Below are 12474 nucleotides of genomic sequence, written 5' to 3'. Positions count from 1 at the left end.
TTCAAATGGCCAGGGCCTGGGAAACCCATCCACAGACACAAGGGGTCTGCTGCGGCAAGATGGGGGTTATCAGTCTCAGTCCATTGGAGAGGTTAGCTTGCAGTACCATCTGGGTCGCCAAATGGTTGAGAGAAAAATCTTCATTAGGGTCCAGTCCAAGCTGGGAATAAATAAAATGCGGACTGCTTTAGAAAGAAGGTTGGAGTTTATTGAAGAGGAGAGCCAGACAGAAATATGGCTCTGGAAAAAACTGACCACATGTAGCAGGAAGTGGTGAGTTTTTATACCTTCTGGGACTCTTGAGGTTGTTTCCTGTTCCTGTTTGAGGCTTTATATTTTCTGTGTCGTGTACTTTGACCTGAGTCTGAGTGTGCCCTTTTGGTATTGGTGGGTTAATCCTATTGTGTCTTCTGTCCTTAGAATTTGGATGGGGGGGTATGTAGATTTTAGATGTCTTCATCTTCCTAATAGCTTCTTGGCTCCAACCTTCCTGAATGGATTATTGCATCTGAATTTCTAAAAGCTGGCCTCTGCCTAGTTTCTGCTTGGGGAGAGGGGCTGGGGCTGGTTTCTGTCCTTTTTTAAGATCTTCTCCATTATTCCTTTGGGGAAATATATTCTGCCTTTTTATTTTTATTTTTTATTTTTTTTTAATTGAAAATTTTTTAAAAGTTTTACAAATAAACAACCAAAAACAAATCAACCCTCACCCAATCCCTCCCAAACCCACCCCTCTCTCCCCCCTCCCCGAACTTCCCAGAACTGAATATAGGCTTATTTAAAAAAAAAATTAAAAAACCTAAACAAATTTTTACAACTTATAAAATAATTAATAATAAGATATATGTGACATAAGCATTAAAAAGAAAAATACTTAAAAAAGAAAGAAAAAAGAGAGGAAAGAGAGAGAGAAAGAAAAAGAAAAAGAAAGAAAGATAAAAAAATAAAAGAAAAAAAGAAGGGAGAAAACAAAAGACGGGAAAAGAAAAGAAAAAACAATCTATACAAGTTATGAAAAAGCAAAATGATATTTTTCCATATCCAAATTATATTGTATAAAATTTATCCATTTTTCCCATACAACACAAAATTTCTCTTGAGATTGCTCCTTTAAGAAAGCCGAAATCTTTGCCATTTCCACTAAGTAAGAAACTTTATAAAACCACTCTTGTAAAGTAGGCAAAGATTCCTTCTTCCAATATTGTCCTACTAACAGTCTTGCGGCTGTAATCAAATTTAACATCAATATAACTTCCTTAGCATCACAATCAGTAACAATACCTAATAAAAATAATTGCGGGGTAAATTTTACCCTCCTTCTAAAGATTCTTTGAATATTCCACCATATCTTAATCCAAAAAGCTTTTATATTTTTACACGACCACCAAATATGATAATAAGTAGCGTCCAAACAACCACATCTCCAACATTTAGGCTGTAGATCAGGGTACATAATAGACATTTTTTGTGGATCAAGGTGCCATCTATAAAACATTTTATAAAAATTCTCTCTTAAGTTCTGCGCTTGTGTAAATTTAACATTCCTCACCCAGATAAGTTCCCAAGTATCCAATGGGATTGGTTCACCAATATTTTGTGCCCATTTAATCATACAATCTTTGATTAATTCAGATTCTGAATCCATTTCCACTAAAACCCCATAAACCCTCTTAATATGAGTTGGTCTTTGATCCCTTACTTGTTTAAAAAAAATTTCATCTTCTCTAAGCCAACCCATATTACGATCCGTCTTCCATCTATCCACTATTTGTCTATATTGAAACCATGAGTAAGTAATGTTTTCATGTACTAAATCTTCCAAAGATTTTAACTGCCAATTTTGACCATCCCATCTAAGTAGTTGTATATAGGAAACCGTATCCATCTTAACTCCTCTCTTTATCCCCTCTATCGCATGCCAAGGTATAGCCCATAATGGTATTTTAAAATCACTTTTATAATATTTCCTCCACACCCTAAGCAAAGAAATCCTTATAATATGAGATTTAAAAACCCGATCCACTTTTTTATTAAAAATTAAATAGGCATGCCATCCAAAAAGTAAATCCCAACCCTCCAAATGGAGTATTTCTACATTTGTTAAATTCATCCAATCACTAATCAATGTTAGGACCACAGCGTCATAATATAGTTTCAAATTTGGTACCTTGAGTCCACCTCTCTCACGAAAATCTTGCATAATTTTAAGTTTTACCCTTGGTTTTTTCCCTGCCCAAATAAATTTGTTAATACCTTTCTGCCATTCATTTAAATTAAGTTCGTTCTTTAAGATAGGTAACATTTGAAACAAAAAAAGAAATTTTGGTAAAACATTCATTTTGATAACTGCAATTCTACCCATAAGACATAACTGTAAGTTACCCCAATTCTTTAAATCCTTCTGTACCCCAATCCACAACTTTTCATAATTGTTTTTATACAATTTTACATTAGAAGCAGATAATATGACCCCCAAATATTTTACCTTATCAACAACTTCAAGGTCTGTTAAGTTAACCAAGGTCTGTTTATCACAATTAGTCATATTTTTGGGTAATATTTTAGTCTTATTATTATTAATTTTAAACCCCGAAACACACCCATATTGATGAATCAATTGTAATAATTTTACTACTGAGTAAGTAGGTTGGGACAAAGTAACAACCAAGTCATCTGCAAAAGCTCTTAACTTATATTCTTTTTTATTAATCTCTATTCCTTTTATTTCTTGAGACTCCCGAATTTTAATCAACAAAATTTCCAATGTTAAAACAAATAATAACGGAGATAATGGACATCCCTGTCTTGTACCTTTTTCTATTGTGAAAACCTCTGACAAACCCCCATTAACAATAAGTTGAGCAGTCTGTTTTTGATATATGTTAGATAAAGCTTGTAATATATTTTGTCCAAAATTCATCTCCTTGATTAAACATAACATAAACTGCCAGTTCAATTGGTCAAAGGCTTTTTCAGCATCCAAAAATATCAGCCCTACAGAGACTTGGTTGTTTTTATCTAAATATTCTAATAAGTTAATAATTTGTCTAACATTATTTTTCATATACCTTCCAGTTATAAAACCCGATTGATCCTTATGTATAAGCTGCTGCAAGACCCCCATAAACCTATTAGCTATAATTTTTGCAAAAATTTTATAATCCACATTTAAGAGAGATATAGGCCTATAATTCTTGGACAAAGTGAGATCTTGATCCTCTTTTGGAATCAAAGATATAAAAGCATTGTGCCATGACGGAGGAATCTCTAAACCCTGTAATATATTATTAAAAAGCTCACATAAAGGTTGAGTCATCTCTTCTACTAAAGTTTTATAATAAATAGATGTCAAACCATCCGTACCCGGCGCTTTGCCTAATTTTAATTGCTTAATAGCTGTCACAATTTCCTCATTGGTAATTAAACCATTAATCTCTTTTTTCTGATCTTCTGTTAATTTAGGAAGATTAGCTTTACTTAGATAATTATTTATATCTATAGTTTGTACATTGGTACTCTTATATAATTTTTGATAATAATCTAAAAAAGATTTCTTAATCAGTTCTTTCTGATAAACCAATTTACCATTATAATTTATTTTATCTATAATTCTCTGTCTCTGTTTCTTTCTTAACTGATAAGCCAGCCATCTCCCTGGTTTATTAGCATTACAAAATGTATTTTGTTTCATAAACATTAAATTAGTTGCAGCTTGGTCAGCCATCAACATATTAAATTGTGTTTTTAACAATTTTATAGCTCCTTTCACCTTTTCATCTAAAGGATTTGAGATTAAAAGCTTCTCTTTTAATTTAATCTCATCTTCCAATTCTTTACGTTTCTGAGTCTGCTTTTGTCTATGAAAATTATTCATTTTTATCAAAATCCCACGCATAAAGGCTTTACTTGCATCCCATACCATTGACATTGATGTTCCCTTATACATATTTAAAACAAAATAATCCTTTAAGCATTCCTTTAATTTTTAATATTTATATATTTAATATTTAATAAAAAATTAATAATTTTTAATTTTCTTTTTAATATTCCTCAAAATATTTTTTCTCTGGATTCTTCCCACAGTATATAATGACTCTGCTGTTGTTTTTCTTCTTCAATAAGTCATAAATGAGTTTGTATTCTGCAAGTGTAAGACAATTACTCTCAGCTCTTGCTGGAAATCTGTGCATTTAAAATTCTAAGCCTAAATGTGTAAGAAGCTCTTATAGTGAACTATCTGGCACTAGCCGAATTTTTGATGCTGACCTCACATAGAGAGAAAGCTGTACCTAATGCTTTGCCTCTACGATGCAAAAATGCCTCATATTCAAACTGTTGGCTAAGTGGGTTTAAATGTATTATATACATCAGAACTTTTGGATGGCTTAGAAGTATCTTGATGCTGTCTGGTGGGATTGGATTTGAGGAAGCCAATGAGCCTGTAAACATCTCTTGGTGTCTTTCAAGCTCCTACCTGATCTAAGTTTTTAGTCTTTTGATTGCAGTTGGCAGGCTGCAGAGGAAAGCATCTGTCTTTAGCTTAATTTTTAAGAACGTGTCTAGGAACCCAAATCATCCCCATATGCTTTTCCTGAAATATAAAGTAGCCGGCTGCTGTGACCAAAGGAGTTGGTTAAGAAGTACCCGACTGTCCAGAAAAAGAACAAAAGTAAGCAACAATTGTCAGAAGTCTCCTGTGAAAAGAAGGATGGAGGCAATGGCAGGCATTATTTCAGTAAAGTATTATTTTATAAATAGTTTTGACATGGGATGACCTATCTGTCTGTATGCATTGTGTGTATTCCTTTCTGCTCTAAGGGAGAAGGATGTAAATGTACCTATTTTGTTTTTTTCCATATTTGTAATACAGGTAGTCCTCGACTTCCAAAAGTTCATTTAATGACCACTCGAACTTACAACAGCACTGCAAAAAATGACATATATCCATTTTTCACACTTATAACCATTGCACATGGTCACATGATCAAAATTTAGATGCTTGGCAACTGACTCATACTTATGACGGTGCTGTGTCCTGGAGTCATGTGATCCCCTTTTGCAAACTTCCAACAAGCAAAGACAACGGGGAAGCCATACTCAGCTTAACAACCATGTTACTAATTTATCATCTGCTGTGATTAACTTAATACCGGTGACAAGAAAGGTCGTAAAATAGGGCAACTTAACAACTATCACACTTAGCAACAGAGATTTTGGGCTCAGATGTGATCTGAGTTGAGGACTACCTGTAATAGCACAGTGGGAGATAACAATTCCCGTATCTTTTTCCATATTTGTCCCCATTTAATCCACAAGCCTCTCTCTTTCCTCACCTCTCTCTCTAAAGGAGATTTTACGATGATGGAGCAATAATGCTGCGAGAAGAATCAACTGTCCTTACAGGAATGCTGATTGGCCTCAGTGCTATAGACTTCAGGTACATAGATGCCCTCTATTTTAATCATTTTTGTCTGGATAAGCACTGTTAATTTTAAGTAAGTATTGTGCCTTCCATGATATACCCTTTGAATGAACTATATTTTATTTCCTTTGCACATTAAATTAAATGAACAATATTGTGGTATGCGTGTGCTCAACTGATATTGGAACTATGATACAGCCCTAAGCTATCTATAGCAGAGGTCCCCAACCTATTGGGCATCAGGGACCAGTTCTAGGGAGAGAGGTTTTTCTGTGGCCTGGAGGGTGTGTGGTTTTGTGTGGATGGGGCTCTGCTTGTTTGTGCAGACTGGTTGCTGGCATGCAGTACTGGTCCATGGACCGGGGGTTGGGGACCTTTGATCTATAGTATAAGTGCTCCAAAGACAGGGATTTTTAAATAACTTAATCCAATTTTGATTTGTTTTACAGTTTCTGCCTGAAAGGGGAAATTATGGATGGTAAGACACCAGTGGTTATCGACTATACTCCATATCTGAAGTTTACACAGAGGTAACAGGTTTTCCTAATGTTGCCTTGTGTCATTAGAATTAGGCTATAAAGCAGAAGGTTCTCCAAGGCTAATAATGTATGCTTGATTGTTCAAAGTTCAAGATATGCATGTTTAATTTAAAGGGGAGCCTTCTGTTAAAAAAAAGAAGAAGTAAGAACACATTCTAAACTGGGACTGGCTCCACGTGTAATATAGAATTGTGTTGTCATCATCATCATCATCATCACCAATAGAGAAGGTCCTGGGTATGGTCCCTTTTGACCATAAATTTGCATAGGAAGAGAGGGAACAAATTATGAATGCCCCTGCATATTAACAACAACAAAAAACTTTCCTGTGAACATAAAAAAATAACACAACAGATAGATGTATTAACGTTCTTTTGGGGGGTTAATTTTTTTAATGAGAGTTTTCAGAATGGTATTCTTGGGACTTGAAATGATTAGATATATCTATGTAGGCCAGATATGCAAGATATTCTTTGAAAAAAACCTGTAGAAACCCCTCAAGGCATTCTTATTAGGATCACTAAAATATAGTGCTGCTGTTTGTAAACTTGAAATGGAAGACTCTAGCATGCAATTATGCATCCCATTTCAGTCACTTTTTTGCAGTAAACTTCAATCTCTCTAGTTATGATTACCTAAGTGATGAAGAGGAGCGGCACAGCCTGGAGAGTAGTACCAGTGAAGAGAGCTCTCCTGACCATCCGTACCTACCCCTAGTGACTGCAGAAGACAGCTGGTACATTAAATGGCGCAAGATAGAGCAGAAGTTTCGCATCGTCTATGCACAAAAGGTACCTGGAGTTCAAGCGTGAGCATAAGACCCTGAGGGCCAAACCTACACCTGTCATAAAAGTAAGATGTCTCAAAAGGCGTGGAAATGTTCACAATTACATCTGAGATTCGAATGAGATTTAGAAATAGTGCTCCAACATGAGAGAGAGAGAGAAAAAACTGAGTTCTAAAGGAGCCCTTCCTGTGCTCCACAAAACTTCTAAAATCAGCTGATTTTGAAATTAGGAAAAAAAAAAAACAAAGAAGGATTTTCCAAGAGGGGCTGGGAATTTAATAGGTCTAAATAAAACTTCCATGGGAAAGAAGACATGGATAGGGATTTCTACATGACTGCAGCACAAGGAAAATCTTTGCTCTTAAGATATTATTTGTATTGAGGAAGAAACTTCCCATTGAGAAAAGTCAGATTCAGTGGTTTTCTCTAAATTGGTGACCTCAAGTATATTGGATGACGGGTAGTGTTTGGTGACAGTAAAAATTGTAGCCCAGTATGATTGAAGATTATCAGATTACAGGAAAGTTAGCAATAGGTTAAGATAGCATCTGTTCAGAATCTGTAACCAATTCAGGAGTTAATTATATTGAATTATATATTTACCTTATCAAAGAGACAATTCTTAATATATGTTTGGTTTCCTCCTCCTCCTCCTCCTCTCAAGGAATACATCCAAGGAACAACAGGTTATTTATTTATTTATTTTGAAAATTTGTATCCCCGCCTATTCACACATGGCAACTCATGGTGACTTACATCAATAAAAAACACCTTATAAAAAATATAATAACAAGAGGAAAAATAAAATAATAAACCCCCACCTTCCCCACCCCAGCGACAGCACATGTTAAACTAGCTATTTGCTGAGCTCTATCCCGCTCTGGGTTCCCCAGGGCTTCCGCGCCTTCCGGAAGAGTGCTAAAGTGGGGGCCAGTCTAATCTCTGAGGGAATGATGTTCCAGAGAGAGGGAGCCACCAAGGAAAAGAGCCGCAACGTTCCTTGCCTCCCCACTCTAGTGCATTGGGTAGATATGACAATCAGCACCTTGAATTGCACCAGGAAGCAAATGGACAACCAATGCAGCTCCTGCAGGAGAGGTGTCACATGTGCACACTGTACAAAAACATGTGGGCTGCTGCATTTTATACCAACTGAAGCTTCCAGATGTTCTTCAGGGACAGCCCCATGTAGAATGCATTGCAATAGTCAAGACAGAAGGTGACTAAGGCACAAGTGACTGTTACGGAAGGCTGGTCTAAACTATTGATTATAATTAACTCCACAAAATACTTTTTGCCAGGCTTTAAATCATTTCACAGCTCCTGCTGCTATGTCCTAAAGCCACACGACTTTGGATTACATGCTAAAGAGATCCTTCAGAAATCCTTCTTTATGCTTCCCTTTGTCAAAAACACAACTGGGAACTGGGAACACGTCTTCTGCATTGTGGTCACCTCAGCTTTGAAATACCCTTTTCAAGGTTTGCCTAGTATAGAAAACATCTTTTGGTGCAATATTTTGGCTTAATCTGCTTTCTAAAGACTTATTTATACTTATTAAGACTTCTAGCCACCTGTTGGTTTATTGCTACTAGTTATGATATGCTAGAGATTTCAGGCCTGATACAACTTTTGAAGGTTATTAAATCAGTAGTCTAAAAAGAAGGTTAGCAGTTCATGGACAATAGTTATTTTTTAATTCTTGCTTGCTGGCTGTTTTTGTAGCGTTTACTCCAAAAATCCAATAATTTTATGTCCATTTCATTGTACTACTGCATAGGAATTAATTTTTCTCCTTTCCCCCCTCATTTGCTGTGTCCCAGGGCTATCTAGAAGAGCTAGTTCGGTTGAGAGAGTCACAACTCAAGGATCTGGAGGCAGAAAACAAACGCCTGAAGTTAAGGCTGGAAGAGGTGAAGGTGCAGAATCAATTAGAGAAACGGGAGTTGGAAGGGATCATCCTGGAACTGCAAGAGCAGCTGTAAGTAGGATACAACCCCACATACTCTCCTTGCCAGTAACAAGCAGGCCCAAATGGAATCAATTTTCCCTTTGTCCTATGAGACGGGGTCTAGGTTTGTTAAAGCTGGATCCTGTGTCACGTGGGAGGATGGACACAGTGCTGTTCTCTGGTTCCTTGCCTTAAGCTGACAGGTTGCATTCCCTCAATCAGATTTCCCTCCTCCTGCTCTGCCCTCAGGACAGGCCTCATTCCTTCAGACAACAGCCAGTTTACCCAACTCTCCAAGGATATGGCTGCACCCTTGGTGAACCAATGGCCGTCTTTGGGGATTCTGAACAGTAATGAAAATCATGCAGAAGCCAAGATATTCAGGAGGTCAGTGCGTGTCTAAAAGATGTATCTTTTTCTCTTAAGATCTCTTGTAGCCTCAGCATATTTGCTGGAAATCAGTGATGCACGTTTCCTCCATTCCAAGGCAAGAAAAATATAGCACAAGTTTTACACTTTTCAGTAAATTTAAAATTCATGGAAAATAATTTAATCTTTTCCCCCGTTTCCATTTTTATCCCTGACTTGCTTATCACATGCCCCACAACTAGTGTAGCATCTTTCCACTAAAATATTGCCCATCTAATTCTCTATTTGCTCAGTCTAAATCAACATAATTGAACCATAATAAATCTCTTCTAACTTTTCTCTGGTTTCATCTTGCTAAAATAGCCATTCTGTTTTTAAACAAAAGCAGAAAATTGATTATTTTTCAGAATGAAAGCATCAAACTTTGATGTTCTTGGAAAAGTATTAAGAACACCACCATAAAGAACATCTCTTGATTATCTTTTATCCATGGAAACTGGTTTGTTTTGGCAGTCCTGCCACATGAAGAAATAGGCACAAAAGTTCTTATACACTGTCTATAGATGCTACAAAAACATCAAGTTTGTTAGCTGTCTTGGCTTCACATTTGGCACATTAGTATGAATTATTCCACACTGACAAAATTTTGTAATCATTTAATATTTGAATTGGCTGAGCAAAAGAAGGGTGATTTCAAGAACAAAAAGAAGAGAATCAATGGAGAACAATATTCAAGGCTTATCCAAAGCATCTGGGTCTGAATTAAAAATAAAAAAGCAAAATAAATTTGAGCTACGTTAATATTTGGATGGAAATAATCTGTAAATCCCAGGTTATATACTAAATGGGACAAAAATAAAACATGCCAGAGGTGGACAATTACAAACCATAGTTGTATTGTGGCTAAAAATGTCACTGAAAGTCTGCCTGAAAAACAGTCTGACTTCAGTAGTTTCCTTGTTTTTAAGATGTGCCTCCTATACACATCAGAATTATATAGTCATGGGATATTTTTCTGACAGCCTGCTCAAGTCTTTCTATAAGTCTTCCCAGGGGTATCTTTGGAATTATGAAACCAAGTTACAGTATGAACACCTTAAACCTGGTTCATGTGATGGGCATGACCAAGGTTAATTATAAACCACCTACTAAAAAAAAAAAAAAATCAAAGCGAAGATGCTTCCAGGATGCCTTCTGACGTTTAATCTTCCAGGGAAAAACCCTGGACATATGGTTACTTTCAAACAAAGTAATGGTTTGTAGCCATTCACTATTTCTATCATTTAGAAATGCCTCTGGGCCTATGTAGAGCCTAGATAGAAAAATATATTGTATTTTGAGATTGATGTGTTGTTTTATAGCATCCATTTTTTATAATTAGATTTCTTTTAAATGAAGCTAGGTAGGACAGAGGAGCTGGCAGATTTTAACAGTTATCATCAGAATGCTACTGGAAATGTACATGTTCTAGGAATTAGTTCAGAAATGTCTCCTAATTCTTTCTTCTTTTTTCCAGGCATAGTTTCATGAGCACAGATCAACTTTCCACAGAAATAAGCTTGAGTTCTGATTCACAACGGATGGGTGAAGGAAAACATGAAGAGGAACCTTGGGGACCATTGGGTAAGAGTTTGCATGGTCTTGGGAAATATCTGTGACTGGAGTTGTACATCACTCAAAGTCCTTGTGTCATTTCATTTGGCTTAATGTTTTCCAAACCCAACCATATGGTCCTTCTATTTGTTAACCCCAAAAGGGCTTACTTTAGAAAACAAAATATGCTACAGCTTGTCATGCCCTTTGCCCTTCACATTTTGTGAAGGGCAAAGGGGATATGTGAATGTTGACTCCCAAAGAGAAAATTTATTTATTAAATGTATAAGCCACCCATCTCCCTGATAAGACAATTCTGAAAAATTTTGGAGTCCCCATAATTAATATTTTCCAAGGCAAGTATATTTTATAGCAGTGGTTCTCAACCTTTTTAATGCCGCGACCCCAACCGGTCGTTAAGTCGAGGACTACCCAACCGGTCGTAAGTCGAGGACTTTCCCTGCCCGGGAGCGCCGCGCATGCATATGCCGCCCCCTGCACTGGCTGAGGCGTAGCTGGCAAGCGGCAGAGATGGCGCAGGCCAACCACTGGCTGGGCCACCAGCTGGCCCAGTCCAAGGGAGGTAAGGCACCCACCGGGTCCCACGCGCGCCAGCAACCCTCCCTGCGCCCGACGGCCTCCCACCTCTGGCCCTCTTTTACTTACATTTTTAGTAGTTGCTCAGCAGGGAGGGGTGGAAACTTCCAGACAACTCGCCTTCGCTGCAGACAACTTGTAGCACCGTTTGCAGAATAGGACTTTTGGCGGGCTCAGCAGGGCAGAGACAGCCTGGACAATTCCTATTGGCTTTTGAAAGCCAATAGAATTAGACTCTATTCAAGAGAGTCTATTCTATTGGCTTTCAAAAGCCAATAGAATAAAAGGGAGTAGCACAGCTAAGGAAAAGGGGGAAAAAATGGCGGACTGCGTTGTTTGGCGACCCCCGTGAAATGGTCGTTCGACCCCAAATGGGGTCCCGACCCACAGGTTGAGAACCACTGTTATATAGGAAACAGATTCTTGGTTTTGGCTCAAATCATGCTTTCTGTGACTATGCAATCATTCTTCCTAATCTGTTTTCTTGATAATGTATAGTTTCAAGAAAGAAATAATTCCAATAACAACAGTGGTCTCCCACAAAGCGTAAGTTCTATTTCTTGTTAACCATTGTTAACAAGAAATAGTTAACAATGGTTAACTATTTAGTTAACTTCACATCTAGAAATAAAGCAAAATAACCTTTGTTGTTCCACCTCCCTCTGGGTTTGCCTTGTTGATCTTCCAACATATATTACATAATTCTGTTTAAACTAACCTGTATATATTAGATTCGGTAGCCTTTTATATTTTATGCTTAAAACAATTATTTTTGTTATTTGAATTATTAAGACATTAGAAACATTTTAAGTTCATGGTTGGAGCAAAACATTGAATATAACATTTAGTAATTTCAAATTGATGCCAAGATGAAATTATTTGCCATTATTTGCATTTTGTCTTGAATTTTTTTTCTCTATCAAGAGGCACACTCAGAACAGTAACATACAGAAGACTGGCTTCTTTGCAGGAACATGATTTTGTTCTGCATTCTTGGTCTTCTTTTTTAGGGATACAATTTAAGTAACATGGACATCCATCTTACGGAATGCCAGCCTTCTATTTCTAAAACAAATATGTAATTAATTTTTCAAGTTACAACTGCTGTTTTTGGATTAAGCTCTAAGTTTTTAATCTTTCAATAAAGTTTTATTGAGGAGTTATTAATAATTTAATAAATTATTGAAAGTGGCGCTAAGCACCCACCATGTGCCGC

At 36.7% G+C, this 12474-nt stretch overlaps 1 protein-coding gene across 4 annotated transcripts in view; it reads left to right on the top strand.

Moving 5' to 3' along the window:
• Positions 1-12474, top strand: part of RUNDC3A (RUN domain containing 3A) — a 32847-nt gene that overhangs the window by 16466 nt on the left and 3907 nt on the right. For 2 of the 4 annotated variants that reach the window (XM_039359068.1, XM_039359065.1), the window contains exons 5-10: positions 5348-5437; positions 5872-5952; positions 6587-6752; positions 8572-8729; positions 8922-9086; positions 10585-10691. In XM_039359068.1, the coding sequence (XP_039215002.1) occupies positions 5348-5437; positions 5872-5952; positions 6587-6752; positions 8572-8729; positions 8922-9086; positions 10585-10691 (767 nt within the window). Of the gene's footprint in view, positions 1-5347; positions 5438-5871; positions 5953-6586; positions 6753-8571; positions 8730-8921; positions 9087-10584; positions 10692-12268; positions 12465-12474 lie in introns of those variants that run through there. The other 2 variants (XM_039359067.1, XM_039359066.1) reach the window with 2 other exon arrangements.

The sequence above is a fragment of the Crotalus tigris genome, unplaced genomic scaffold (genome assembly GCF_016545835.1).
Source record: "Crotalus tigris isolate CLP2741 ecotype Arizona unplaced genomic scaffold, ASM1654583v1 scf7180000019068.10715455, whole genome shotgun sequence".
In the NCBI taxonomy this organism is placed as follows: Eukaryota; Metazoa; Chordata; class Lepidosauria; order Squamata; family Viperidae; genus Crotalus; species Crotalus tigris.
Note: the sequence above shows the minus strand (reverse complement) of the source record. Positions and strands in the feature narration are given on the sequence as shown.